This window comes from Schizophyllum commune, assembly GCF_000143185.2.
Source record: "Schizophyllum commune H4-8 unplaced genomic scaffold SCHCOscaffold_6, whole genome shotgun sequence".
NCBI lineage: Eukaryota > Fungi > Basidiomycota > Agaricomycetes > Agaricales > Schizophyllaceae > Schizophyllum > Schizophyllum commune.
Window position 1 is genome coordinate 263508 of NW_026089543.1, and position 26634 is coordinate 290141.

The following is a 26634-nucleotide window of genomic DNA, read 5'->3' on the forward strand; positions in this document are numbered from 1 at the left end:
CTTAGACCACAGATTACCTTCTATAGCAGTGGTCCGGTTGAACTTGACCTGCATCAAAATGGAGCCCGGGGCGACCCATGCTATCTCCGCGAACAAAGCAGCGTCGCGCGCGCCCGTGAAAGAGATGTGATTCGAACGCTTTAATCGATATACAAATATTCCTTTAAGGTTCTGACGCGTCAGGTGGTGGCAAAGTCGCTGGAGTAGTCAACGTAAGTCTTGTGCCAGTGGAGCAGCCAAGCTGGGACTGTCGACCTCGTTTGTTGAACTCTCGGGTCGGCCGATATTCGTTGTCGAACCAGAGCCAAGCGGCGGGGGCTCACGCGCTACGTCCGGCTCGTCTCTGGGGCTCAGGAGAAAGTGCCACGCAAGAGCGGGAGCACGCGACAGCGCGACATATTTGCCCCTCGAGAGAAACCCAGAGCAGTACATCGCCAACGCCACAAGACGGCGTTATAGACGAAGTCGACCGAGGAACGTACTACAGCGAATGCCCTCAGGCAAACCAGAGCGAAGCAGCGGTTGCCAACGGAGCCCATAGTCTATGAGTTAGAGCAATTCATGCCGAAGCAAGGATTTCCCTAGCATCAGAATGACCCCATCCAGAACAGAGTGGGTGTAGCTGAACGTGACCGTCCGAAAGGCGCCGGAGAAGAGGGTGCCCAAGCGTATGCTCAACAGCGCCAGCGGCGCTGCAGACGTTGGTCTCGCTTCTTTGGAGTCGCCCGCGTATATGAGAGCAGAGAAAAGCGCAGAAGACGGGCTGAGCTGGCAGTGTACCAGGCAGGAGGTGGTTTGGGACAAGGGAGAGACGCGCCGTCACGCGCTTTCAAACTCCGACTCGCATACTTCTCGATCATGCCCATCTGCCGTCCGCTGCCCCTTCGCTTACCGCTCAGACTCCAGGCCCCGCGGAGCCTCGTATCGAACTACGCTTTACGATCCCTCGGACTCCAAAGCACTATCTCGTCTCGAACAGTGATACTGAGTGAAGACGCTGTCATCTTATGCGGGCCTGAAGCGGACTGGTGTACTCTTCCTGCGGGAAGGAAGCCTTCACTGAGTCAATCACTGTATACTGGACCATGTACCGTATCGGTGTGTACACTCATCTGCTTGATGTGGCGTGCGCTGACGGAGATGCAGTCTAGGTAGTTATCGTTTCGGACGTGTCGATCCAAACGTACCTCCCAACCGCCCATGCACTCCCTGTCAATAAACACCCTTTTCACCTTGATACGTCGGGCGCAATCCGCTCAAGTCGACATCATTCCGCCCGTTTTTGGGAGCGAGTCGAAGTTCCGGTTACCCCTAAGCAGCGCGTGCGACTCTCGGTGGCGGTAAGCGCATCCTGCCTCCGGGGAGCCTGCTGCATGGGATATTACACCAGTCGCGTCAGCCAGGCGTAGCCATTCAGACTAAGGGGACGTCTGGTGAGCTTGATCAGCAGCGAGCCACGCTCGAGGGCGATTCGCAGACACCATGAGACGTCGAGACGACCGGGAAGACAGGCTATGTGCTGACACGACAGTCTTCTACGGCGGTGTGGACGACTCAGCGATACATCCCCAGCATGGGCGCGCATTGCGATCATTGCTTTCCTTAGATGCAGGGCATATGATCACCGTCAATCGATTCAATTTCTACGATCTTCCGAGGAGGCCATTGCGACGCACTCCCCATCTGTGCATGAGGTGTTTCCCGCTTGATGTCCGTGGAGCGCTGACTTCACGTGCAGGTTCTCAGTGTCCCATTGTTCGCTCGAAATGGCCACTGATGGCAGCCGTTCGGGATCCGCCGCATTCTGCTGATGCGAGCCTTTGCGCTTGCTTTGTTCAAGTTGTGACTCGCGATCACCTGTTTGTTGCGGTTACCCTTGGGCTGTTCCCGACCGTCACTCATCGTCGTTGGATCTCTCGTCCTCCCCAGTGGTCCTCGCCCTTTGGGGTCCCATCCTCATTTTCCTTCCTCCGCCAACTCTTGGCATTGTTCTTGGGTATTATGGTCGTCCCGGCTCCCTCTCCCCTGCGCTACACCACGGACGCGGAGGGGTCTGCCTCGTACGTTGCGCCCCGTGAGGTCAAGGAAACTCAGTCCGAGGTGCGTGTACCGCTCTCCTCCGTCCGAATGATTTCCTAACCCACTCTTCGTAGACCCCGACGCGCGCCCTCGTTCCCGTCTCATTCAACATCTACTCGCAGAGGATCTATAGGCCCGGATACCCCAGCGACCTTCCATCCATCGAGGCCGCTTCCGTGCGTCGCCTACTATTCTGCTCCCCACCCTCTTTACTGACTACGCACCCCAGCGCACAATGCTCATCAAGTCGAACGCCGAGACGCGAGATCTCGGCCACCTCTGGTACGCCAGGAAGAAGTTCTCGTACGGACGGAGGGGCACAAAGCAGTACCTCAGCTACTGCTACGCAAAGGTGCGTCCGCTGCCCTCCCTTTCGTTGATTGAGTCTGACAGTATACGCTCCGAAGGACCAGCGCAGAATGGCGCACGCACAGTTCTGCTACGTGCAATACATGAAGCATGGGGAGGTCGACGAGGACGAACGGCGGGGGATGCGTGATCATTGGGAAAAGGATGTACCGCGCTTGCGCGGCGACTGGGTATACGTGCGGCGGATTGTCTTGCGCTTCCTCCTCGCGCGGGTAATGAGGACGTGGAAGGCAAGGCTTGTTAAGGTGCGCGCCGGTAAAGGCCAGCAGTTGTCGATCAGATCCACAATCCCAGACATTCTGTAGCATTACATCTCAACTTTTTTCCGCACATATTATGGCGCACTCGGGTAGTGTAGCTTCATCCTAGGCAGCCCGTCGTAGAGGCATTAGATATTTTACTTATGTATGGATCCTGCATATGATTGGGCTTCGTCGCCCTCATTCACGCATGCTTAATGCTTCATTCGCACACTCAACAAGAACATGATGGCTACCCATGGCTCACAACCAATCGCTAGCGCACCACAGCTATTGTAAACCGATTAGGAAGGCCTTGTGGCCATCACGTGAGCGCCACGAGGCGGAAAACTGCCCCTGATCCACGTAAGAGCGCATTTCACCAACCTCCGGAGCACTCTTCCCGCTCTTCGACATTCAACTGCTCAGCCTTCTACAGTGTTTCAGGTCTGGACGAATCCCATGCCCTTTCTGACTGCAGTTTGGCGAGCGACCTCCGTCCGACAAGCCACGGGCTCCGGAAGTAATTCCGTCGCCGACGCCGATTTATATGGATTGAAGTTTTCTAATTGGTGACCTCGGACGCAGAATTGAATGTTCCTCGCTTGGGCACCCCCGTTTCGTGGCTAAGAGCACTGCATTCATTTGGCTGACATCGCAGGTGGATTCAAACACATGCCAACTCGCCACGGCTCTCACGCGAAGAGGTCATTCTCATGCTCAGGCAGACCTTCTGGACAGCTTTGAGAGGGCCATGGGAGACATTTGGCCTGCGTAGCATGCCGCCAACCATCTTCAAGCTCGCCTTCAGACGGATCGGGACTATGATCGACAGCAGAAAGGGGCCGGCAACCGGTTTCTTACCGGGCATGTGGCTAGACTTCCGTATTTGCATATCCTTGTTCCGGGGGACTCGGCGCGCACGCCCTCCGGCCGCTGTCTTAATCCTCTTCCCACCACCATTGCCGGTCCCCTTCCCTCCCTTACGCCCGGCCTCGAACGCCGCCTTTCCATTCCCTTCCTTTGCAGTCACGACTCCCTTCGTTTTCTACCATGATGCCGACCATGCAATCCCTCCTGCTCCCCGCACTCCTGGCGTCGAGCGCGCTCGCCGCATCCGCAGATGACTGGCGTCAGCGCACGATCTACCAGGTGCGTCGCACACGCCTTTGCACGGCGAGCTACGCTGACCCTTACCTCTAGCTCATCACCGATCGCTTTGCGCTCGAAGACGACTCCGGCGCGTCCTGCGATACGGCGGACAGGAAATACTGCGGCGGGACGTGGAAGGCGATCCAAAACCACCTCGACTACATCTCTGGCATGGGATTCAACGCCATCTGGATCTCCCCCGTCGTCAAGAACGTTGAGGGCGACCTCGGATACGGCGAGGCATACCACGGGTGCGTTGTGCCTGGCAAAGGCGCTTAGGCGGCTACTGATCGCCGCGTCCCCCTTTCCCTGCAGGTACTGGACGCAGGATTTGGACTCGCTGAACGACAGGTTCGGGTCCGAAGACGACCTCAAGGCGCTAGTGTCGGCTGCGCACGACAAGGACATCTATGTCATGGTTGACGTGGTGGTGAACCAGTGCGTCGCGGCTGCTTCTGGGGGGATGCGGTAGCTGACATGGACGTCCTCGTAGCTTCGCTGGCAGCGGCAAGAACTTTGACTACGACAACTTCTCGCCCGTCTCTGGCTCCTCTTCGTTTCACCCGCAATGCTGGATCAAGGACGAGGGCAATCAGACGGAGGTCGAGCAGTGCTGGCTCGGCGACGAAACCCTTGCGCTCTATGATATCAACACGGAGGACAACGCGATCGCCAGTAAGCTCAACGACTTCGTCAAGAACATTGTTAGCACCTACGGCTTCGATGGTGTGCGCATCGACACCGTCAAGCACATTCGCAAGGACTTCTGGCCCGACTTTGCCAGCTCTGCCGGCGTCTTCACCATCGGCGAGGTGAGTAGTCTTTCGCAACACCTTGAACGACCTCGCTAACGTCCGAAGGTCTTGAGCGATAACGTCACCTATGCTGCCGACTACACCGAGGTCCTTGATGCCATTCTCGACTATCCGACCTACTTCGCCCTCGTCAACGCCTTCACCAACACCAGCGGTGATCTCTCTGCCCTCCAGAACACCGTCACCGAGGCGCAGGACAAGTATAAGAACGGCGAGCTGATGACCGGCTCGTTCAGCGAGAACCACGACTACGCGCGTCTGGCGAGCAAGACCTCGGACAAGTCGCTAATTCAGAATGCGATTGCATTCAACTACATTCACGACGGTATTCCCATCACCTACTACGGCCAAGAGCAGGGCTATACGGGTGGTGACGAGCCGGCCAACCGCGAAGCGTGAGTCTCAGCCATCGTGTCATTATGAATCCGTTTTAACGTGCCTTCAGTCTTTGGCTCTCCGGCTACCCGACCGACAACGCCTTCTACAAGGGCATCGTCGCGCTCAACGCCGCGCGCAAGTCCGCCATGAACGCCGGCACCAACTTCCTCACCACCAAGCTCGCCTTCCAGTCGCAGTCCGACATCGGCGCGATGGCCGTGTCCAAGCCGCCCCTCCTCGGCTTCTTCACGAACACCGGCAGCAGCGGCTCGGCGTCGTGGTCTGTTGACGGCGCGTACGACGCGAACGAAGAGCTCGTGGACGTGCTCAGCTGCAACACCGTCACCGCGGACGGCAGCGGGAAGGTCACGGCGACGTCGAGTGGGGGGATGCCGCAGGTGCTCATCCCGACGAAGTACTTGAGCTCGGATGCGGGTGTGTGTCAGGACCAGGCCGGTGGCGCCATGAGCATGCGCGTTTCTGCCATGGCGGGTCTCGCCGCGCTCGTCGCGTTCGTTGTCACCGCGCTATAATCGCCTCGGCGGTAGCTCCTTCGCCCTCGATGGTGAATCTCTCGCGCGACGGTAGATCCTGCTTTGACTCTCTACTGGGATCTCATGTGGTCGTTATGGACTCATTTAAACACCTACTATCCTTATTTACACCCTGGACATTGAGGTTGAAGGTACTGTACTCTTACTCTTAGTATATTGCTGATACTGGTGTACACAATTCGACCTTACGGACTACTGGCCTCTAGATATCGGGCTTGTTTGGTAGTAATCAATGGCAGGGTCCCTCTAATAGAATGTGCTCGCTGTGGTTTTGAGCTTTTGCGGTCCCCTCGAGCGTCTTGGGATACTTACCTGTGGCTAAGGTCCTAGGGGCAGGTCAAAGTCGGCCATAAACCCCGTGACCTTCGGCGATTCCCGATAACAGTAAGCGGCTGGCTTCCGCATTCAGCGGGATGACCGCCGCTGGCGCATATAAGCGCCCATCGATTTGTTGCACTTCTACTTCTAATCGAGCCCTCTGAAGTAAGCGAGAATCGTGTCATGACCGCTCTACACACCCCTTGTCGACTACAGCTGGCGCTCAAGCTCTGCTTCTCCACACGTCGCGCGGGCAGTCTGCAGCTGGAAGAGAGCGCTCTGCTCGGGCGCTGTCTCAACTCGCCTTCGAAGCGGTAGTGCGGTACTGCCACCCTCGACGCGCTCAACGTAGGATGCGTCGAAGGCGGCCTTTGACTTCCTCCGCGTCTGGTCAACGCGGATGCCAGCCGCGACTGGCTTCGATGACTTCGACTTTCGCGGGTCATCGTCCGAGAGAGTAGGGATATAAGGGAGCGGAGGAGATGGTACGACGGCATCCAATTTTTCTAACTTCGCAACTAGTAATCCCTCAGCTCCACAAAGCAATCCATCTAGCATGTCCGCTGCAGGCCAAGTCACCTATCGCCAGCTCGGCAAGTCCGGTCTGCGCATCTCTGTTCCAATTGTACGTCCCGGTTGGTGTGCATCGTACGTCTATGTGTTAGCTCACGACTCCCTAGCTGGGCACAATGAGCTTCGGAAATCCTGAGTGGGCGGTGAGCATGATGCAGAGCGTATGCAAGCGCAATGCTGACCTACTATCGTGTTCAGGCCTTCGGAGCGAAATGGGTTCTCGGCGAGGAGGAGAGCCTGCGCATCCTGAAGACGGCCTGGGATATGGGCATCAACACCTTCGACACGTCGAACAACTATTCGAATGGCGACTCGGAGCGGATGCTAGCTAAGTTCATTGAGAAGGTAAGTCTATCATCAAAAGGGAAAAAGAATGGACCTAACGCACCGCCAGTACAACATCCCCCGCGAAGAGATCATCATCGCCACCAAGTGCTTCCGTACGTCATATCCCCCCTACCCTCCTGCAACCTACTCACCTCACCCAGACCTCGTCAGCAAAGACCCCACCGCCGTCTCCCGCGCCCGCCCCGACCTCCTTAACACGCGCGAGTACCTCAACCGTGCCGGCCTCTCTCGCGCCGCCATCTTCAACGCTGTCGACGCCTCCCTCGCGCGCCTCAACACGCCCTACATCGACCTCTACCAGATCCACCGCTTCGACCCGACCGTGCCCGCGGAGGAAACGATGGAGGCGCTGCATGATCTCGTGCATGCGGGCAAGGTGCGATATATCGGCGCAAGCGCAATGCGGTGCTGGCAGTTCGCGCACTTGGACACGGTGGCGGAGAAGAATGGGTGGACGAAGTTTGTGAGCATGCAGAACCAGGTGTCGTTGTTGTATCGGGAGGAGGTGAGTAGTGTCCGTTGGGATGGAGGTGAAGGGAAAGAGGAGGGAAGCTGACGACACACCACAGGAACGCGAGATGCTCGCCTACTGCAAGTTCAACGGCATCGGCGTCATCCCTTACTCCCCTCTCTTCGGCGGCAAGCTAGCGCGCCCGCTCAAGTCGGACACCACCGCCCGCGAGACCGCCGTGACTGCCATGATGAGTGGGGACGTGTCCGAGGCGGACCGCGCCATCATCGCGCGCGTGCAGGAGATCGCGGAGCGCAGAGGCTGGAAGATGAGCCAGGTCGCGCTGGCGTGGGTGGCAAGCAAGACGGACAGCCCGATTGTGGGGGCGAACTCGCCGGAGCGGGCGTTGGAGAGCGCGATTGGGGGCCTCGAGCTGACAAAGGAGGAGGTTGCGTACTTGGAGGAGCCGTGAGTGGCGGACCTTACTCTTCTGGTTTCTGTGCTGACGAAGGATGACTGCAGGTACAAGCCAAAGGCGGTCATGCATCATGCGTAAAAATTCAGCATGTGCGATGCAATTGAGGTGAGATGTACATAGTTAAGACCATGTAAAGCGTATTCTCGATATTGTTATCCTGTCCGACGCGAAAGGCACCTGAAACTATCGTGAGTAATATCCATTCGACGTGTCAAGGCCATAAGCAACACGTCAGAGAGAAGATATTGAGCCTACAGCTCCAGTCATTGGGAGGCCGTGTCATCAGACACGCCTCGCTTCAGACAGACGTGGTGATACGATAGTTTCCATCATTCGAATTCAAGGGCAATGCGAGCGCGCACCTACTTACTGTCGTGAGACTCGCCAGCCGCCATGAGATGTCCGCGTCGCAAGCGGTTCCGGCAAGGAGACTGATATTCCGCGGCTCCCGAGTGTTTTCGCTCGATGGAAGGGCCAAGCAAGCACAGGTCAAGCAGTAAGCAGCCAGAAGAGAGATAAAAGAATTAGCTGACGAGTCACCGTCCACAGAATCGGGCCCCGGCTAAAGCCGATGGCTATGTGGCGTCAGGTGGCGTCGTGGGTCCGGCGCTTGCGAACATCCATCAGCATCAGCGCTTCATGACCGCGTTTCCTCCTCGTCTCCCGCTCCCATCTTCTGCTGCACGTCCGCCGTAGCGTACGGTGCCGGAGAAGGGCGCCTTTGCCCAAGACGACCCCGCAAGTACCCCAAACGCTGTGAGATTTGGACATCTCGGCATCACCTCCAGGCGCTCGTACCCCGGGTCCCCCCATCTCGTTCCCAACCAGCATGAAGGCAGGACTAGGAGGGATGCGCGCGGGACTCGGTGTGGTCTGCATACTCAGTCGCATAGCGCGCGCGACGTTTGTCGATCCCCTACCTCAGGTGCGCGATCAGCCACAAGGGCGTGAACAACGATTACTGATAGTTGCTCAGTCGTGGTTCTTCGACTTCTACTCCCCAGATGATCTCGCGCAACCTCTCCTCTTCCCCGTGGTCCGTACGTGGCACATCCCTCACCCGCCTGGCCATTCCTAAAGAACATCTCACAGGGCAGTGCGACACACTGACCATTCAATGGACCTCCGAGGGCGCGTCAGAGTACGTTGGCACCTCGCTTCCTTCATTCAGAACAGACTAACCTCACCGACCTCGTAGCCCGAAACCCTCCCCGCCGTACAGCTTGACGGTCCTCTCGTCGTACGTCCCCCACTCCACATGCGCATACCCTCCGCTTAGGCGCCCTAAGAGCCTATGATTATCCGATTACGCTCCCCGCGGGGGACGGGAACAGCGTGGTTAGCTCGATCTTTCCCTCATCCCTCCCCTTCGCGTCTGATCATAGCTTTCAGGCTTACCAGGTCACCTCTCCGCCGCAAAGCCAGGTACGCGCCAGTACCGTCCTTACGGCATCCCATCGACTTATCACGCATCTTCCTGTAGTTTCAAATATGCATGGTAAGCTCTCCCGCTGATCTGCCGCTCTGGAGTCTTTGCTGATGAACTCTCTTTCTCCCATCGCCTCTCTTTTTCCTATCCTCCTTCTATTTCTATCCTCCTCCTAATTCCCACCATCTCACTCGATATGTCCTCTCAATTGCACACACCATCTCTTGTCGCCCCTTCCCTCCCTTCCTCCCACCATCTCTCGCTCCAGTTCGACTCAGCAGGCAACACCGGCGGCTGCCAGCGCATATACTCCGTCCTCGCATCTGATTCGACCCCAACCTGCGATAATTCGTCCCTGCCCGACGCACCCGCGCTCCTGGATGTGAAGGCTACAGATGACGATGGGACGTTGGCGAATGATCAGAACGGGCCGGGGGAGGTGAGTTTTGGCTTATTTGCCTACGCGCGGTCGATGTATGAGGGGAACGGATGAATTTGGCTGATACGAAGCCCAGTGCACGAGTGTTGTCTTCGCATCGCAGAATGGGACGGGGCCGTATAACTTGACGGTATATTGCACTTGTTCGATTGTACTTGATGATACTCATCCCGTGTTCTTTCACAGATCTTTCCACCCGGCCACCCTCCGTACAACCTCACTACGGACGAGGACAGCAGTGCCTCGAACTCAGATGATGACGGAGCCCTTGACTGGACTGTCGCACTCTCCGCCTCTAATGTCTTCTGGGCCGCGGTCGCGGACAGCACGGGCGCGCAATGGCTCTACCCGCGCCCGATCCGGGTCGGCGAGGGCGAAGACACGCTATGTCTCTCGGGGAACACGTGAGTGGTAGATTTTCTGCGCCTTGTTCCTTGATTTTCTGCGCCCTGTTCCTTGATTTCCGGAGCTATGCATTCATTCACGATCCCATCCCTTCGCACAAGCCAGCGTATATGCGCGCGCTTGACTTCATCGTCGCTGACCTGCATATATGCGGTCATATACTAACATACAGCCGCATATAAATCACCTACTAACCTCAGACCTAGCTCCCTCCCCTCCGGCATCTCCCCCGGTGCCGCAGCCGGCAGCGGCGTCGGCGGTCTTGTCGGAGGCTTGCTCCTTGGCGCCCTCGCCGCCTGGCTCGCTTTCCGCAGGCGCTTTCCGAGTGATGGGAGCTCGGGGTCAGGCTCGCCGACGGATTATCGTGTCGTGCCGTTTACGGATGCGGACGTGGGAGGCAGGGAAGGTAGGTGGAAGGCTTGACTTTGGCGTCCTGGATTTGTTGAGCCCTCTCGATGGATGTTTCCTCACCATGACTGTTGTTTGTCCACCATAACGGGTGCTTCTCCACCATGACTGTTGTTTCTCCACCACGACTGTTGTTTCCCCACCATAACGGGTGTTTCTCCGCCATGACTGCTTTTTCTTTGACCCGATCGCTATTTGTCTCGAAGTCAAGTACTCACCACACCTACCCACAGACGCCCCCTCCTTCGCTGACCGCCTCGTCGCGCCGCAGCGGAAGAGCGTGTACGTCGTGCACGGGCTCGGCGGCGCGCCGGTCACGGTGTATCATGGAGATGATACGCGCGTCGTCGAGCTGCCGCCGGGGTACGTAGATGCGCGGACGACGGGGCACGATGATGCGCGGACGACGGGGCACGACGATGCGCGGGGGGCGGGATACGATGCGCAAGGTAGTGGGCGGACGGGTACTAGTCCTGACAGCCGCAGCGGGTCACGGTCGAGGAGCGCGGGACCACTTCGGTCAGGATCCAGGGGTGCAGGACCCGCGATGTGGACTACCGGCCCTAGTGCGCGGGCGGCGTCGCCGTCGAGCTCGGCGTCTCTGCTGCGATTGCATCCAAATCGACGCTCGTCGATCGAGAAGGGGCCTCGGCAGCTACCGCCCGGTGCAGCACCTCCAGCTCAGGTTGACGGGGGCGGGTCTGCTCGGGGGGATGGGCATGAAGGCGGCGGACTGGCAGACGGTCTTGTATCTCCTCGGGAGCATATTCGCTCGCCCGAGCCACATGCGGCGCTTGGCGAGCAGCAAAGAGAGCCTAGCGAGCGAAGAAGGGACCCTGCCGAACGGCGCTCACACTCTCATACGCGCGAGGTGTCGCTGCCCTTCGGTATGCGGGAGCGGTCGCCCCTGCTGGGCCCGCAGGAGCCTTCTCTGGAGGATGAGACGCCACCGCCTGGATCTCGCACGCTGTCTCCGCTCAGGCGCGATGGGGTGCCACCACTGCAGAACCTGGACCCGGATGGCCCTCGATGTCGAGCCGACCACAGTGACGTCCGCGCTCGACAAGATAACGACCCACTCAGCGGAGACAACGTCGACCAGCTGGGCCCGCTGACACCCGTGCGGCTGACGTTCGGACAGCCGCGTACGCCATCGCCAAGGATGCCTTCCTCGCAGTCGCCCGCCCCTCGGCCTTCGTCGTCTACGCCGTTCGGTGCCCGTGCTCCTTCGGTCATGACGCGGGAGCCATCTGCGCTCACACGAGCACCATCCGAGCTCATGCGAGCACCCTCCGAGTCCCTGGCACCCTCCTCGCCTGCACAGGAGCCACGCTCGGCCTTCTCTGAGTACTCGAGCTCTGTCTCGCATGCCAGCATGGCTGACAGACCGCGCGGATGGCGCGCGTCAGTCCTCTCGACCCTCGGTGGAACGCTGGGCCGCGCGTCTGCTGCAAAGGAGACAAAGGAAGCTCCTCAGCAAGAAAGGAGCAGATCTCGGTCGAAAGGCAAGGAGCGAGACGAATCGCGCGGTCGGCTACCCCACCTCTCCCTCGGTCGCGCTTCCCGCCCGAGCTCAGCGCATGTCGAGCCGTATACAGTGCCGGCGACCCACGCGGGGCACTACGCGCGTGAGCGCCGCGAGTCGGCGTCCCCTTCGCGCTGGGATGATCTGAGGAGAGCTGGGTCGGCGTCGCCTGCGCGGCAGCCCATGACGCCACCGCCGCGGTGGGAGTCGCCCTCGCCACCTCGCCTGCAGCCGCTGCGTATGCAGAGCTCGAGGGACAGCCTACACGCACCTCGCGGTCCGCGCCCTCTGCAACCGCTGCGACGGGTGCCTAGTAATCAGGATCAGTCGCCACTATGAACGACGGGCCATCTCATGGCCTTTGGATGAGTACTTACAGATTCGTTGTGCGCGGACTGCTATGTATGCGTCTTGCGGTACCGTCAGACGCGTCAGTTGGTCGACAGCCATCGTCGGCTATTGTGGTAATTAGTAAGTCCAGTAGACGCCTCGAAGAGATGTCAGGGTAACATACCTAGGAGGAGGCCGGGATAGCTCCGAATTCAAGCCAAAGCATATCAGGTCACGTTATCATTCGGCAAATACCGAACTTCAACTTCCCACGAGCTTGATTCCGGTCTGCTTCGTAAATCTCTTCTGGCGGAGCTCGGTGAAGGATCATGAAATCTGCAGCAGGTCTAAATTCCGCCTCTGCGTGGTAGTCGTCTGCGTATCACCATCCTGTCGGCGCAGGACAGCCGTCCGACTCTGACTGCAAAGGACATACACGTAGTCCAAACGAGAGGCTCGAGAAACGTGCTAGTCCAGGTCAAATGTGTTATGGAAGGCCTTCCAGCTACCTTGGAGATAGTACAACATGCCTAACTTCTCAGTCGCTCCCTCGAAGAGTCCTCTTTGCGCAAGTTCTATTCTTAACTCGCGTCGCCACACCCATATGCTGCGGACTCCACTATGGTCGAGCCGGGACTTACAACCACCCACAAACTCACCGTATGTTCATCTCTCACAAGCTCAGACCTCTCCTAAGCTCAGAGACCCATGAGAGATGGCTGCTCATGCAGACATAATAATAGACCATCGCCCCTATGCAGCCCACGTGTCTCCATAACTACAAAGTTCAAACTCCGCTCCGGGCCTGGCTACATACATTCCGCACGATCACTCGAGTCCTCAAGCTGCTCTTCCTTCCTCCCACCATCGTCTGCCTCTTCGTTGACTCGAAGTCACCCCGTCACTCGTTGGTTTCTTGGGACACAGACAGCCTCTTCACTTTCCTATCCCAGTAATCCACTTTGAGAGCCATGTCGCCTCTTTCGCCAGTCCTTTTATCGTCCGTCTTCCTGGCCGGCCTTGTCAAGGCTCAAGCGGCCACGGGTACCTTCCCCGAGACGCCCTTGGCTAGCAAGCACTTCAAGTACCCGGATGAGATTGTGCGTGGTCGTCTTGTGCTGCTATGCGAGACGCTGACACCGCCTCCAGCCTTACAAGGTCGACACTGACCAGGGTCTCATCCGCGGTACCCAGTTCGGTTACAACCTCTGTAACTCGACCACCGAGGGACAGGACTCCCTGTGCCAGACCAGTTTCCTGAACTCCCTCGATGGTGCGCACCTACGATCCTTCAAGCTCGCGCATGAAGCTCACACTTCCTCAGACTTCTGCCTTTGGGCCCCGTCCGAACCGAACTCCATGATTGCTGACACGGAGGGCGAGGAAGTCGCGTGGTGCACGAAGCCTGGACGCGGTATGCTTCCTCTCGTTTCTCGCACGTTCGATTCCTTACCTCGCCCCAGGCACGCGTCTCATCCCCGAGGGTGCCCTCACCGGCGTGCAGTTCATGCGCACGTCTGCCTACGTCCAGGTTATTGGCTTCATCGACCAGACTAAGATCAACATCGCGGATGGTGACTTTGGTGGCGAGCTCGACCCGCATGGTGCCGATCTCGTAAGTTATCGGCGCGCGATCACGCGAGAAGGAATGCTGACCATGTCCGACAGCGTGGTAACCCTATGGGTGGTCTTGTCTACTCGACTGCCTTCAGCTCGAGTGGCGACGAGTACACGCAGATGATTGAGTGGCACAAGTGAGTTGAGAATGTATTCTGTTGCAAGGATCGCCCGCTGATGTTACCTCCCTCAGCTTCATGGGCGGCAACGCGTTCTGCTTCAAGGTCTGCGATCCGTCCAACGAGCACGCCGCCGACTACTGCCAGCACATCTACGACCGCATCGGCTGCGCGTACAACGCGCCCAACAACGCCCAGGACAAGGTCTTCGAGTCCTGCGAGGGCGACCTCCAGGACTTCCCCGGCGTCTACACCGGTTCCGACGGCCAGGTCACCACCTACACGCAGCCCCCTGAGTCGCTCGGCGCGATCACGACCATGCCGTACCAGCCGCGCGTGCCCGCGTCGTCCAACTGCCAGACGTTCACGAGCTCGGAGCTGTACTCGGCGCTGGCGAGCGCCAGCGGTAGCGGCTCCGCGTCGGGCAGCGGCTCTGGCTCCTCGTCGCGCGCGAGCGGCTCGAGCACGACGACCGGCTCGGCCGCGGACACGACGGGTAGCAACGCGGCCGTGGGCGTGCGCGTCGGCGCCGAGGGCGTCGCGTGGACGGGTGTGTTCTGGGTGGCGGCGGCTGCCATCGCGGGCGCCGTCGGTGTGATGGCGTAAGGGGAGATATCGTGTCGTGTTTCTTGTGCATGGACTTTTGGTTTGCTTTCGGGACTCGCTGCTATCGGGGATCTACTCAACTATCGTACGCTGTATCCATGGCCGGACTAATGCTGCAATGACCTGCTTGCTATCTAGACATGGACAGTACTTGGGCCGAGGGTTGCGTGAAGTTGTGTGAGCAAGATTACACTCAAGAATACGGGGTTGTCATGCCTAAAGAGATGGAGGGATGTTCAGCACAGGTGGTAGTTGTGCTTCGGAAAGTGCCGATATCGCAGTCTTCCCAACCCCGCAGGCCAGTTCCCAGGCGAAGAACATGATCTGATTTGCCTCTCGTCCGCGTTCGCCATCGCAGAATACGTCGGGTCTCATCGTACGCTCAAGCGTCGTATCTCTTGCCGCCGTGTACTAATACGCTCCACAGCACAGCGGCAGGCAGTACTCGATCTTCAACAATGGCGCCGCTGTTACCGCAGGACCTCCTCGACCTCATCCTCGATCGCTTAGGCGCCCAGATGGACTACGAGTCGTTATGCAGATGTGCGCTCGCACACCGATCCATGCGGGAGCGGAGCCAGCAACTGCTGTTCGCGGAGCTCAGAGTCACCGTGCCCGAATTCGTCCCAGCGGACCAGAATCGCCGGGCGCGCACCCTGCCCGAACGGCTGCTCGCTACGCTGGAGAAAACGCCCCGTCTCTCCCAATATATCCGCATTCTCCTCGTCGTGTCTGAACGCCCCGGATGGGATGGCCTCCCGGTCCTGCTTCACGGGCTCTCGCAAGAAAGCGCCCTCCCCAGGCTCTTGCCCGGACTACCTCTTCTGCACACGTTGAAGTTGGTGGCCTTGTCGGATGACCGGGCGCCGGAGTTGGGAGACGCGCTTGTCGACGCGCTGTTGCGCACGAGCGTGGTGGAACTAGGCTTGCATAACGTGCACGCTCCAGATCGTCTCCTACGCACCCTTCCGCCTCGCCTTCGCCAACTCACGCTCGACGAGGTTATCTGGGGTAATACTGGGATATCCGAGATGCCCCCTGACTCATGCCATGACCCCCTCAAACTTGTTCTGTACGGTGGAGAGATTCCCATTGAGTTTACGCTGATCCCCTTCGCACGCACCAACACTAGGTGCATCGTCGATCTGGATCTGACCTATGTCGAACACTTGAATGCACACGCATGGAGAATGTTGGCTATTGAGCCGCTATGGAAGCTGCAGTGCATCACATTCGGGTGTTATCCGAACTTAGGTATGTCATCTTTCCGAGGCAAACATCTGATTCCGATGCCTGCTAGTTGCGCCTGACATGGGGAACTATTTCGAAGATCTGCGCGAACTGAAACTCGTACTATTCGCCTTTCGACAGATCCAGTGCTGGCATTGGATGCTGGAGGTGGTCGATTGCTGTCGGCCCCTACAGCGCCTGACACTGTTCATCTATGGCGGTGTTTGGGACGAAGAACACGCATATATGTTCGACGAGTACTTGGTCAACAACGGCGCAAAATTTGACCACATCGACATTCATCTGGACCCTACAGTGCCCAAGGCGATCACTGACAATATTCTTCCTCTGTCCATCAAGCGTTATGGCGCTGACCGGTGCTTGCCGCGCTGCCAGTAGGCCCATTGTATCATGGTGAGTGTGGCTCGTCACCCTGCGTGCCCTTGATCAACATTTAACTCGATTTTCAGGCGGATATCAGATACGTAGCGATGAGCATGAGATCCCTTGGCTTCTTGAGATGTGGCAGCGGTTTCTGGGAGGTTTGGAGAGCTGGTCGATGCTGACTTTGCGCATGCAGTGGATAGTCTCTGTGTAAACATTGGGTCATACCGCCGTGAAACTACCTCACAACAGTGGAGGAGTTCGCGCGCAATGGACTCCACAAGGCGGCAGTAGTCACCGATGCCATATAACCCGCATACTACTGTACAGTGAACTCCAGCAACACGTATCGAACTCTGTAAATATACTATCACAAGCCAGCATAAATAAGGACGGATGGTTCGAATCACCAATGACGCGATCCAGACAGCTGCATCACCTCAGAAGCTGAGAGAGCCAAGGATGGCGCGCGTAGAAAGGGCAGGAGGCGTAGGCTTACGCGTCGGGGAGCGCAGGCCACCTGGCTTCCCGACGCCCAGGAGGGCGGACGGCGTGGGCTTCTTCGCCGGAAGGCGCTGGCGCTTCGGCGGCCCAACTTTTTCTGGACCGTTGTCCTGCACCGTCGCGGCCTGCTGCGCGGGCATGTTCTCCTTCTCCAAGCTCGGAAAGGCATGACCAAACTTGCGCGCGCGCTCCGCATCCTTCTTAGCGCGATCGCAGGCCCGTTTGTCCGCCCTCGCCTTCCTGGCCCTCTCCCCCACCGCCTTTTTCTTGACCTCCTCCTCGGACATCTCTCCTCGCTCCTGAGCTAGCGTCGCCTCCGCCTTCGCCTTCGCTACCTCCGCGGCCTTCATCGCCTCGTACCTCCGCTTCCAGGTCTGGCGGTTCCGGTAGACGGGGTGGCTCTTGTCCTCCTTCCCCTGAGCACGAAGTCGCGCGCGCCTCACCGCCTCGTCGACCACGCCACCGCTCGCAAGCCATGCGCGTGCCTCCGCCGCGGCCTCCGCCTGAGCCCTTGCCTGAATGCGTGCTGGGTTAGCCATCACCGATCGCGCGAGGAACTAAGCGGTAGGAGTACACACCTTGCGCGCCTGATACTTTTCCAAGTCTCCACTGGGGCGAGCGACGAACGCGCAGCGGGCACGGTGAAAATGCGAACGGAGGTAGGCATCGATGTCGTCGACGAGCGGCACGCCCATCTCTCGCCTCCTCTGGAACTCGGCCATTTCCTTCTCGTGCCAGTCCGCCAACTGCGGGGAGAGGGTTAGCATAAGGAGTCTCAAGTGAACAGCTAGAGAGGACGCACCACACTATAGGAGCGCTCAAACGAGGCAAATGTGTCGCGCTGCTCCTTAAAGAGGGTTAGGCGACTCGCGCGGTCCTCGTCCTCGCCGTTAATGATCTCGGAAAGGTCATTGAGGAAATCCCAGTCGTTGAGGAGATCGTCGTCGTCAGCGTCGCTTTCGCTTTCACCCATGTGCATCTTCCCAACCGCGCGAGGCGCAAGCTGGGGCACCGTGCAAGTTACGATCTGGGCCGTCATACAGTTCGCAACCGGAGGAGCGGCAGAGATCACAGAGCGAAGCGGTAGCGTCTCCTGTGCCCCTTGCGAGCTGCACAACGGGTCCGCCCTCGAGCATCTACGCAGGGGAGATGGCACGAAGGGGACGTGCCGGCAGTCGGGAGTACGGTGGAGGAAGCCGCGCATGTAGACGGGCATGGTATGGTGAACGTGAGACTGGGGGAGAAGATGGATTGAGGATGGGGTCCGGGTTGATGAGGAGCGTCGAAGGCTGAGGATGGTCGTCGTAAACGCCGTTGAGGCGAGGCCTACCGCCGCCGAAGCAGGTCTCTAGAGCCGTTGAGAGCTCGAGAGAGGGGTTGGCTGAGGCTCGAGCCGCGCAGCGGCGATGACACTCAACGGGGTGAACGAAGAAACAACGACCTGGATCGACCGACCGACCGCGCGACGATGGCCAAGTGTCCGAGATCGAGAGGGCGATGAAGTCGCGTCGAGCGGTCCGAAGTAGGACGGGGATTCCCAGCAGCCAGACGCGCGCGACAGCCACCAAACGCGACACGACGACGGCCAAAGCAGAGGCCGAGAGGCAAAGCGCAAAGGAGGGGTAGCAAATGCTCTCGAGCCACTCCGCCGCCCGTCTATATAAAGGCGCCGAAAGCACGACGCGCAATCACATCAAGGCCAGGAGAAAACAAATCAAGATCTGTGAACAAACAGATCAAAACATAGAATGTAGTGCACATGGGCTGGGGAACACGAACCAGGAGTCCGGGGCAGAGATATCAGGGCGCGGGGCAGGAGAACCAGAAGACCGGGGCGGAAGAACCAAGGCGAGGGCCAGGCGCGCAGCACGTCTGCATACGCGAAGCTCGACAGCCAAATCTGGAATGGAGAACAATGGGAGGTCGAAAGATGCACGCCGATCAAAAAGGTGGAGATGTTTCCGCGTCGACCTCGCAGTCCACTCTGGGCGACAATCCCGCGTCATCTGTCAAGTGGCGATTCCGCATCCCACACCGAGGGACAATCCCCTAACCCACTCCCAGCGACGAATTTCGCATTCGCCGCCGGTCGGCGAGCCTGTGCCGCGGTCCGTGTGGGATTCGACGTCGACGCGTTGTGCACGAGGCTGCAGAGGTGATGACGCGGGAATGGAGGTGATTTTGTGAGATTCGAAAAGTGAGTTCGTGCAGACCTGTGTTCTGTGTCTTCCATGCGTTCCGCGACTGATGTTATCGCGCCCTTCTTCGCCCCTCGTCAACGTGAACGCTTCCTCAAATTTACCATATTTACGTACCCATCCGCGTCCTACAATCAACCGCAGAGCTGTAGGCCAGCTCGCCGCAGGGCAGGCCCCAACGAGCACGCAGGAAAGAAGAGGACGTTCCCAATCATCAGGTACGGGACCGCGCGTCATAGCCTCGACGCCTGATCCGCGTGAGATGCGGGGAACCTCCCCTTTGCTGACTTTAGATCGCCAGATTTGGCCGCCGTCCGTTGCTGGGTACAGATATTCTCGGCAATTGCGACGAGTTCGCTGCATGTGTCTTGAGGACGAGCAGGGCGCGGTGGCTTCATTGGATAACGCAGAAGGATCTAAAATAAACCTAGCGCCTCCCGCTGTCGTGATCTCCGCGTGGAGTATTGACGCCGCCGAACGCAAGCTCGCGGGCTTGGTGCAGAGGCTAGCTAGGACGATCTCTGCGAGGTGCTTGATGAGCTACGTATACGCCAGGGAACATGAGGCATGAAGCGTGATCGAGCAGATGGACATGAACCGAAGGGAGTTACTCATGGGCTCCCTGGACGACCACTCACGTAGAGCTCGTTCAACTGGCGTAAGGATTACACCAGCGTGAATTGGTTCGCATCGGCTTAAAGGGCTGCAGAATACGCGGTCCTTGCTTCGGGTGGCTGAGCTAGTAATCATGGATGGATAGTGGCGGGAAGGAGGTCTGCGTACTAGTGCTCTTCGTCCGAGGATCAAGCCGTCAGGACATCTACATACTGCGCGCGCTTCAGTCTCCTCGTTAAATGCAGAATACATAGAGACACAGACCAATGTGTTCTGACCAGGGTAATGGTTTGTGGATTGAGGATACGACGTGGGTGGCGCCACGGCTTGGTTCATGACTGTTGAGTCTCAACGATTAAGCCCAGACAGATCTCGCGCATATCATGGAAGAGTTCAACGTGTATATTGAGCATGGGTCGTACATGAAGGGCACCCGTGCTTGGGCACCTAGGGCGATCCAGTAAATTCGTCGATCATCCTGCGTCCTAATCCCCGCGCAGACATGTCAGCGTTCGCGTTCATATAGAAAGGACAGGGTGACGCACCGGGCTATCCAAATCATCCTCATTGCCCTTCCAATGGGTCTACGAGGAGGCAGAGCAAGCCGATAGGCCCCAGCTTCTCAGCGCATTGTCGATCACACGATTACAACGAGAGCCTTTGCCTTCGCTCGCGGTTTCGAGTGTCAGTCTTATCATGAATGCGCTGTTCTTCAGGTCAATGTAGCTTCGAGCGCGAAGACAGAAGTCGGGTCCGGAGGTTGAGGATCGAGACCGAGAGACCATGAGAGAACGGAACAAGGAGTCATCACGGCAAAGCGGCGGCCGTTCGCCTTGTACTTCCACGATCACCTCAAGAGACTGCCCCACGCACCCTGGTCTAACATATCATGCGCTCTCTAAGCGCTCCGAAGAGTCTGAATGGCATTGTACGCGATAAAGCGACATCGACGATGAGTTTAGCTGGGTTGACCAGCGTTCTCCAACCTGAAGCCGCTACGACTATTGCAGTCTGCGAAACCCGAAGCTCGCCCTCGCCTGTTCAATCCCCATCCACCAAGGTCTGAATACTTCACAGTAAGTGGGGATGACACATGAATCGCTGGTATACTCACCGATACATTTTGACATAGACTCGTCCGGTCTTTGTTCAGCCATTTGGGAATCCAGCCGCTCTCTAATGGTCAGAATGGAGTTCACGCCTCATACTGAGTGCTACATACGTCGGAAATGCTGAACATCTTCATGAGGATGGTACAGCGGTCACGCCAAGCCCTGTCGAGCGATGAATACCGAAGAAGTTCGAACGACGGTGCAGAGGCCTCCCCGCTTAGCCTCGACGAGTCGCACAGGTACGAGTCTCCTCGCTGTCGTCCAGAGAATTCTCGCGTCGGAGTGTGAAGGCTTAGCCGCTGTGCACGGTGCTTGCAAGCCAGCTACCCTGTTCAGGACGGTCAGCTGCTATTCAGGTTCATAGTGCGACTAGATGCGGCATACACATACCTTGACAGCCGACGCACCGCACGTTCTTTTACCCTTTTCGGGAGTCCAAGGAGACGGGAAAGGCGTCCATACCTGGGAGCAAGACTACCTGGCGAGTCGTAAACAGGCAGTAATGCGCTTAAAGCGACGAAGCGCAGCAGTCAAGCCCAGCGGGAAGGTGTGTTGGAGTCAAAAGCTGACGCAAGGTCATGTATCTCGGCTGACAGGCAGCAGGAATCTGAAAAGAGAGTCTCTTAAACGCTATGCTCTCGAAGCGCCGGAAGGGTTCTTGTGACCCTACCAGCGCAAGTTCGTATGGCCTCGCAGCTTCCCCTATTGCGCTGACGAACTGTACAGAAGTGGATGAGCCAAGGGCTCGTCTCTTAAAACAAGAGAATGTCGGCACTCCCAGCTCGAGAAAGGTCACCGCTTTCATCGGACGAAAGGCGGAGAAGCTCGTCGGAAAAGAGATGCAATATGAGGCCGAGGGCTCGTAATTGCAGCACTGAGGGTACGAGACCTACTAAGTCCAATCGAGCAGTCTTGCCTGCAGTGTCAGACCGCGCGCGTCCAGGGAGTGCTTGCCACAACGTACACTGAAAGGATTGCCAAGCGCGCGCACCATCATTCCCATAGCGCAGAGTTGCTACGGTCAGACTCTGTGATGATATAGGTAAAGCACAACTTTCTCCCAGCTCTCCCATCGCCACTCAGTCACTCACCGCTCTTCTCCTTCGCAGCGCAGAGGCATCCATGGCCAGGAACGTCATCCATCCAGAACAGCGGCATTGATCCCGATAATCGGACTCCCGCGGATCCTAAACACGTTCCGATCCCGTGACTGCCTCGTGTTCTCTTCTCTCACCATTTCCCCGGAAGGTAGCTGATGGCTGTTGCGAAGGTGGCGGCGCGCAGTCGGAGCAGGAGAGGGCCAGAAAACATCATGTAATATGTGGCAATATGCTGATGACGTGGATAGACCGTGATCCTCTTTCAGTGTCGTGACCTCGCGCGCTTTGTTCTTCTCTTTCACACTTATCTTGATCGTCCATCTGGAATCCTTTTGCTCTCCGTCAAGGCTTATGGCGCCGGAAGATAATGCTCGGATGGGGTGGGGCAGAAATGCAAGGGATGCTCAATTGGATCGTGAGGTGTGTTGAGATCTTCTTTGAGTGGCGCGAGCTTGAGGGCTGAACCCGCACAGACGTTGCAGTGGCTCCGTGGACTCGAACACAAGCCACTCAGCTCACTATCTCCTCATCCTACTACCACCGGGACCTCGTTGATCGACGCTGCTCCTTCCGATGAGCCCCTGCCACCCTCCTCCACAACGGTAGTCCACCCCTCCTTCGAGGACGAGAAGGTGCGTGACCTAACCTTCATATCTCCACGATACCTGATACACACGCCTCGCAGCAAGCCAATTGGACACAAGACTCCTTCGACAACGCCAAGTTGGCTATCATCACCGACCACGATCTGACCCCCGTCCATCGCCTCCGCGCACACGCGCACCTCCACCTCCGCCGCGCGCGACATGACTTCACGATCGGGTTCGGGTATGCAGTGTATCTAGACCGCAAGGCCGAGGCGCGCGCGCAAGAGGCCTATGCCCGACGACACGGCTACGAGTGCACGCGAGAAGAGATCGCGGAGCTGAAGCGTGGCGGTAGTCAGTCGAGGCTGGAACGCCTGGCGGCCCTCGAGCGGATGCTTGGAGTCAAGCAGCCGAAGACGCTATGCCAGAAAGCCCTCTTAGCCTGCGCGCGCGAAGTCGAGATGGCGCGGCGGGCGAGGGAGGCAAAGGAAGCGGCTGCTAGGGTGGCGCGGGAGGAGGCTGCTCGCGCGACGCGGTTGGCGCAGGTCGAGGCTCATCTCAACGAGAGCGACGAGCGGAACGACATGGAGGCATTAGAGGCGGAGATCAATGCGATGGAGCGCGACATGGACGAGCTCGAGTACGAGGTGGACGACGAGATGATGCAACTGGAGGCGGCGGCACGCAAGGATGAAGGGTACCCGGATGACGATAACGAGGGCTACCCGGAGGACACCGATGGTCTCGAGTACTTTTCGATGCGGGACGAGGAGCATGGGGCAACCTTCACGACGGACCTCGAGGGCGACGAAGTGTCAGACTCGTACTGTGCGGCTGATGACGGGCCCTATGCCTTTGGCGCAGCCCCCGAGAGGTGCCGTCCGACCTTCGGCGCAGCTGGCGAGGTCTACCACCCAACACACTCAGCCGACAATGACGATGACGAGGAAGAGGAGCACTTCATGATCTCCGACGCCGAGCTCGCCGCTTTTGAGCGAGCGCTGGCGGGGGCGCGGGAGGACGGGAGCGGCGCGGACGGGGAATGGGAGGTCGTCTAGTAGTCGGTGGTTGGACAGTGCGGAGGTGTTCGAGCAGAGACCGAGTTGTTGTATTCGTATATTTATGTGAACCTGGCGTTCGAATTTGGAGTGTACTTGGAGTGTAGACTGCCCCTTCATGCGAGTTGGTTGCGGTTCAATCGACAGACTGATGTCAATTACGAGGTGAATGTTCCACCATTCCCAAGAGACGACTTTCCGAGATACTTGCAGCGACATTTCGAATTCTTGAGAATTCACAGCCAACAGAGATTATCAGCCATGGCATTGGACACATGAAGCACTGGGTCTGCGCAGCGCGATATATATATACAAATAAGTAGGGACCCGACACGCGAACAGACAGGGATATAATGGTACATGGTGTGTGGATCCGGGTGCAAGGCGACAAAGCGTATGCAAGGTAAGTATAGCAGATGCGAGGAGTAGTACGGTAGATAGCGACGGTGCATATGGTAAGTAACATCGTGAAGCTTCATTAGTAGGCGAGATATCGAGCCGCTCGTTGTACATGCTCCTAGCCTGCAGGAGGGGGTAACCCTCTACCCCGCGCGGGGTTGTCCCTCACCGCCCAGGACTTTTGGCGATGTCCTGTGCGGGAGGTACCCTCGCGTCGCCTACGCGAGGGACCCCGGTCGCTCGTCGCGCAGCTCCTCACGCACGGCGCACGCGCCGGTTGCGCAGGGAGTCCTGCACAGGGCCGTGCAGAACCCCGAACTCGTCTACACAGCTTTCATCCTCGCTCTCCAGAGCCTGGATGCTGAGGGAAGGCGAGGTCGCGGGGGTGGAGACCGCGCTCGCGTTGGAGGAGGTGCTGGCCGCGGAGGCCGACGAGCTCGTCGAGGCTGCGGAGAGGGTGGACGTCAGAGACGCCGTCGAGGCCGACGCGATCTGAGACATGGAGGAGGCCGCCGCGATCTGAGCTGCGGGGGATGCCGCCGCAGGCCCGGCGACGGTCGAGGCGTACTCCAAGGATGTAATTGACGAGGAGTACGACGTCGAGGATTCAGCGGACACCGCCGAGTCAACCGAAGACGTCGAGAAGATCGACGCCCCATCATCAAGCATGGCCTCGAGATCGTTAGTCGCGGCGCGGACCTCGTCCAAGGTGGGGGCCTCCATGACCTGTGCGCCGAATGCGTACTTGTCATCGTGGGCGGTGAGGGGAGCGGGGAGGCGATCGTGATCGGCGTCGGTGACGGACTAGGCGGCGAGTTAGTGATCTGGAAGGGCGTTTCGACCAAGATGCTCACCTTGAAGCTCACGTCATCCGACTCCCCCGCGGACTCGGCGTCGTCGAAGAGCGCGCCCGCGGCAACCTCCTCATCGTGGGCGGCCTCTTCGTCGTGAGCGGGAGCCGGCTGGGATCCACCCTATACGTGCGTTAGGGGGAGATCTGGCTGAAGAGTCCTCAGGACGTACCGAAGGGGAGGTAGCGATCGCCACGCCGGCGTTGCTAGGAAGCGGTCCGGCCGCGACGACATCGCTGGTGAGCACGGTGGTGATCGCACCCTGGGCAAGAGGGGTCAGTACAGAGCTGCGCGCGTGCAGTGTGAAGACTTACCCCCTCGTAAAAGGTGATCAGAGGCTTCACGCCGCCGTGGCTTTCGATGGCCGGGTCGCAGAAGTGCATGATGGTCGTGAACTATAAACGTGGAAGGGATACAGAAGATACAAGGTAGCGCTATCTGTGTCTGACAGGCGCAGGCGAGGACAGCGCGAGCGCCGGGCACGCCAAGAAGGGGGGGGAGAAAGTGGGGGATGGAGGAAAGGATCGGCGTTCGCGCTGCGCTTAAAAAGGGCGATGCCACGCGACCGTCAAGTGGTGCGGGTCGAGATTCCGAAGGGTGCGAAAATGACCCTCGAAAAAAATCTCCCGCGTCCTCCAGACACCGCTGCGCCACAAAGTGACTGTTCGATGCCCTCGCCCCGTGCCCTGATAATACGGGCGTGCTCCGCTCGAGGAGGGGATCGTACAGAGGCGAGTGCGCCTGCACACATGCACCATCGGACCCCGTATGCGACCCGGCTGCATGTACCGCTCCACTGCTGGTCCTGGCTGCTCCCGCCCGTCCGCGTCAGCGGGCTCGTGGGGGCGCTCGAGTCGCTGGCGGACCTGCCCCGAGGATGAGGGTATACCCTCCGAGGCTAGCATCGGAGTCGGCGCCCTGCACCCTGGCCATCCCTCGACGTCTTCCTGGCCCAATGCGGAAAGCGGCGCTTAAACATATCAGATTAGATACCTGGGTTCGGGGCGAGAGGCCAAATTGAGCCAGCTCGGGTGACGAATCGCCGCGCGCTCATTGGTCCCCAGGATGAGCGCCCGTCGAGAACGGAGAGCGTGTGCTGCGGCGCCCCGAGGAAACGACTCGTGAGGCCGCGTCACCAGAAGTAGACCTAGGAAGCCGGGGGCGCAGCGAGTAGCATGCGCATGGCCGAGGCAGCTTGGAGTCGTAGGTTCCGTAGCGCGTGCAGCAGCAGGGGGCGGCGTCGAGTCCTGTGATGTGGGCGACGTAATAGCCGCGTTGTGGAGGGCAGACGTGCCCTTCATTGGCCGATACGGGAGCGGGCGGATTTCCCGGCTGAGCCTGGATGCTCGTCAGCGGTCGTTGCACAGATAGCGTAGACAATACACGGTACAGTATCCGCAGCCATGATGTTGGGCTATACCGGGGGGGAGAGGGCTGCGCGGAGGAGTCGACCGTTGAGAGCACCGTTAGCGGATGCCGTGCCACTCGCAACTGCTCCATGGATGATGGGCTGGCTAGCAGCGCGGCATGCTTTGGAAGAGTCATCTTAAGCTCCATGGATCGTGTGGGGAGGATCGTAAGGGCTTGCCACAGACTTTGCGAGAACAATGGTCAGTGATTTTGCCCTTTTCGGGAAACAATGGAAATCGAACCGTGACATCAAGTTGAAGTTCGTGTCACCAAAGGACCTTGTAACGCTAGTTCCCGGTGTTCACTTTCCATGAGGACATGGTAGAGAAGTGGGAGAATCATAACCTACCTGCACACGAATAAAAGCAGACGCGATGGCGAGCATAGTGAAGCGCTCCAGGACCGGTGGATAAGAGTTATGGGCATGTCTTTCATCACGCGTAAGTCCAGTGGAAGTGAAAGCGGAGTGTTTCATGCGGCTTTGATCCTGGTAGACGAGACCCTGGTCGGAAGGGGATATCGAGGACGTCGGATACAATGGTGCTGAAGGCAGT

At 58.5% G+C, this 26634-nt stretch overlaps 11 protein-coding genes across 11 annotated transcripts; 8 read left to right on the top strand and 3 right to left on the bottom strand.

Annotated features, from left to right (window-relative positions):
- Positions 1-2001: 2001 nt before the first annotated feature.
- Positions 2002-2898, top strand: SCHCODRAFT_02577694 (uncharacterized protein; the record flags this gene model as incomplete). The annotated part of the gene is made up of 4 exons (XM_003032351.2): positions 2002-2100; positions 2154-2255; positions 2309-2431; positions 2487-2898. 4 exons carry the CDS (start codon positions 2002-2004, stop codon positions 2751-2753), a joined length of 591 nt encoding a protein of 196 aa, XP_003032397.1. The 3' UTR covers positions 2754-2898.
- Positions 2899-3642: 744 nt separating this feature from the next.
- On the top strand, positions 3643-5861 carry SCHCODRAFT_085278 (glycoside hydrolase family 13 protein). The gene is made up of 6 exons (XM_003032350.1): positions 3643-3839; positions 3891-4090; positions 4155-4277; positions 4333-4651; positions 4700-5049; positions 5100-5861. The coding sequence occupies exons 1-6, from the start codon at positions 3741-3743 to the stop codon at positions 5563-5565; spliced, it is 1557 nt and encodes a 518-aa protein (XP_003032396.1). The 5' UTR covers positions 3643-3740; the 3' UTR covers positions 5566-5861.
- Positions 5862-6104: 243 nt separating this feature from the next.
- Positions 6105-8256, top strand: SCHCODRAFT_02541203 (Aldo/keto reductase). The gene is made up of 8 exons (XM_003032349.2): positions 6105-6529; positions 6585-6620; positions 6676-6822; positions 6872-6917; positions 6966-7330; positions 7395-7744; positions 7799-7931; positions 8117-8256. Exons 1-7 carry the CDS (start codon positions 6461-6463, stop codon positions 7830-7832), a joined length of 1047 nt encoding a protein of 348 aa, XP_003032395.2. The 5' UTR covers positions 6105-6460; the 3' UTR covers positions 7833-7931; positions 8117-8256.
- Positions 8257-8377: 121 nt separating this feature from the next.
- On the top strand, positions 8378-10817 carry SCHCODRAFT_02577704 (uncharacterized protein). Its single transcript, XM_050343888.1, has 11 exons — positions 8378-8679; positions 8731-8794; positions 8847-8895; positions 8953-8994; positions 9044-9092; positions 9147-9179; positions 9238-9252; positions 9452-9622; positions 9699-9752; positions 9809-10026; positions 10234-10817. The coding sequence occupies exons 1-11, from the start codon at positions 8584-8586 to the stop codon at positions 10448-10450; spliced, it is 1008 nt and encodes a 335-aa protein (XP_050199880.1). The 5' UTR covers positions 8378-8583; the 3' UTR covers positions 10451-10817.
- A 336-nt stretch (positions 10818-11153) lies between these two features.
- Positions 11154-12525, top strand: SCHCODRAFT_02624885 (uncharacterized protein). Its single transcript, XM_003032348.2, has one exon. The coding sequence runs from the start codon at positions 11325-11327 to the stop codon at positions 12297-12299; it is 975 nt and encodes a 324-aa protein (XP_003032394.2). The 5' UTR covers positions 11154-11324; the 3' UTR covers positions 12300-12525.
- A 665-nt stretch (positions 12526-13190) lies between these two features.
- SCHCODRAFT_02624887 (uncharacterized protein) lies at positions 13191-14920 on the top strand. The gene is made up of 6 exons (XM_003032347.2): positions 13191-13390; positions 13440-13563; positions 13615-13704; positions 13754-13905; positions 13959-14044; positions 14101-14920. Exons 1-6 carry the CDS (start codon positions 13262-13264, stop codon positions 14630-14632), a joined length of 1113 nt encoding a protein of 370 aa, XP_003032393.1. The 5' UTR covers positions 13191-13261; the 3' UTR covers positions 14633-14920.
- A 24-nt stretch (positions 14921-14944) lies between these two features.
- Positions 14945-15997, top strand: SCHCODRAFT_02279054 (uncharacterized protein). The gene is made up of 2 exons (XM_050342257.1): positions 14945-15008; positions 15060-15997. The coding sequence occupies exon 2, from the start codon at positions 15091-15093 to the stop codon at positions 15940-15942; it is 852 nt and encodes a 283-aa protein (XP_050199881.1). The 5' UTR covers positions 14945-15008; positions 15060-15090; the 3' UTR covers positions 15943-15997.
- A 689-nt stretch (positions 15998-16686) lies between these two features.
- Positions 16687-17966, bottom strand: SCHCODRAFT_02501705 (uncharacterized protein; the record flags this gene model as incomplete). Its single annotated transcript, XM_050343114.1, has 3 exons — positions 16687-17276; positions 17325-17496; positions 17553-17966. 3 exons carry the CDS (start codon positions 17964-17966, stop codon positions 16687-16689), a joined length of 1176 nt encoding a protein of 391 aa, XP_050199882.1.
- Positions 17967-22142: 4176 nt separating this feature from the next.
- On the top strand, positions 22143-23420 carry SCHCODRAFT_02502199 (uncharacterized protein; the record flags this gene model as incomplete). The annotated part of the gene is made up of 3 exons (XM_003032346.1): positions 22143-22195; positions 22290-22407; positions 22461-23420. 3 exons carry the CDS (start codon positions 22143-22145, stop codon positions 23418-23420), a joined length of 1131 nt encoding a protein of 376 aa, XP_003032392.1.
- Positions 23421-23875: 455 nt separating this feature from the next.
- SCHCODRAFT_01212746 (uncharacterized protein) lies at positions 23876-25053 on the bottom strand (the record flags this gene model as incomplete). The annotated part of the gene is made up of 4 exons (XM_003031906.2): positions 23876-24623; positions 24674-24793; positions 24843-24932; positions 24985-25053. The coding sequence occupies 4 exons, from the start codon at positions 25051-25053 to the stop codon at positions 24075-24077; spliced, it is 828 nt and encodes a 275-aa protein (XP_003031952.1). The 3' UTR covers positions 23876-24074.
- A 582-nt stretch (positions 25054-25635) lies between these two features.
- Positions 25636-26634, bottom strand: SCHCODRAFT_01297870 (uncharacterized protein). Its single transcript, XM_050341397.1, has 3 exons — positions 26430-26634; positions 26323-26384; positions 25636-26264 (listed from the first exon to the last, which is right to left on the bottom strand). The coding sequence occupies exons 2-3, from the start codon at positions 26328-26330 to the stop codon at positions 25721-25723; spliced, it is 552 nt and encodes a 183-aa protein (XP_050199883.1). The 5' UTR covers positions 26331-26384; positions 26430-26634; the 3' UTR covers positions 25636-25720.

Bases quoted from the DNA above. Each gene is read 5' to 3' on its own strand.
- SCHCODRAFT_02541203 (XM_003032349.2), top strand. From the start codon at position 6,461: ATGTCCGCTGCAGGCCAAGTCACCTATCGCCAGCTCGGCAAGTCCGGT. The intron at 6,530-6,584 runs GTACGTCCCGGT...ACGACTCCCTAG, and splicing joins TGCGCATCTCTGTTCCAATT to CTGGGCACAATGAGCTTCGG. The intron at 6,918-6,965 runs GTACGTCATATC...CACCTCACCCAG, and splicing joins CATCGCCACCAAGTGCTTCC to ACCTCGTCAGCAAAGACCCC.
- SCHCODRAFT_02279054 (XM_050342257.1), top strand. From the start codon at position 15,091: ATGGCGCCGCTGTTACCGCAGGACCTCCTCGACCTCATCCTCGATCGC.
- SCHCODRAFT_085278 (XM_003032350.1), top strand. From the start codon at position 3,741: ATGATGCCGACCATGCAATCCCTCCTGCTCCCCGCACTCCTGGCGTCG. The intron at 4,652-4,699 runs GTGAGTAGTCTT...TAACGTCCGAAG, and splicing joins GCGTCTTCACCATCGGCGAG to GTCTTGAGCGATAACGTCAC. The intron at 5,050-5,099 runs GTGAGTCTCAGC...ACGTGCCTTCAG, and splicing joins GAGCCGGCCAACCGCGAAGC to TCTTTGGCTCTCCGGCTACC.
- SCHCODRAFT_02624887 (XM_003032347.2), top strand. From the start codon at position 13,262: ATGTCGCCTCTTTCGCCAGTCCTTTTATCGTCCGTCTTCCTGGCCGGC. The intron at 13,391-13,439 runs GTGCGTGGTCGT...CACCGCCTCCAG, and splicing joins TCAAGTACCCGGATGAGATT to CCTTACAAGGTCGACACTGA. The intron at 14,045-14,100 runs GTGAGTTGAGAA...TACCTCCCTCAG, and splicing joins CAGATGATTGAGTGGCACAA to CTTCATGGGCGGCAACGCGT.
- SCHCODRAFT_02577704 (XM_050343888.1), top strand. From the start codon at position 8,584: ATGAAGGCAGGACTAGGAGGGATGCGCGCGGGACTCGGTGTGGTCTGC. The intron at 8,896-8,952 runs GTACGTTGGCAC...CCGACCTCGTAG, and splicing joins ACCTCCGAGGGCGCGTCAGA to CCCGAAACCCTCCCCGCCGT. The intron at 10,027-10,233 runs GTGAGTGGTAGA...CCTCAGACCTAG, and splicing joins CTATGTCTCTCGGGGAACAC to CTCCCTCCCCTCCGGCATCT.
- SCHCODRAFT_02624885 (XM_003032348.2), top strand. From the start codon at position 11,325: ATGCGGGAGCGGTCGCCCCTGCTGGGCCCGCAGGAGCCTTCTCTGGAG.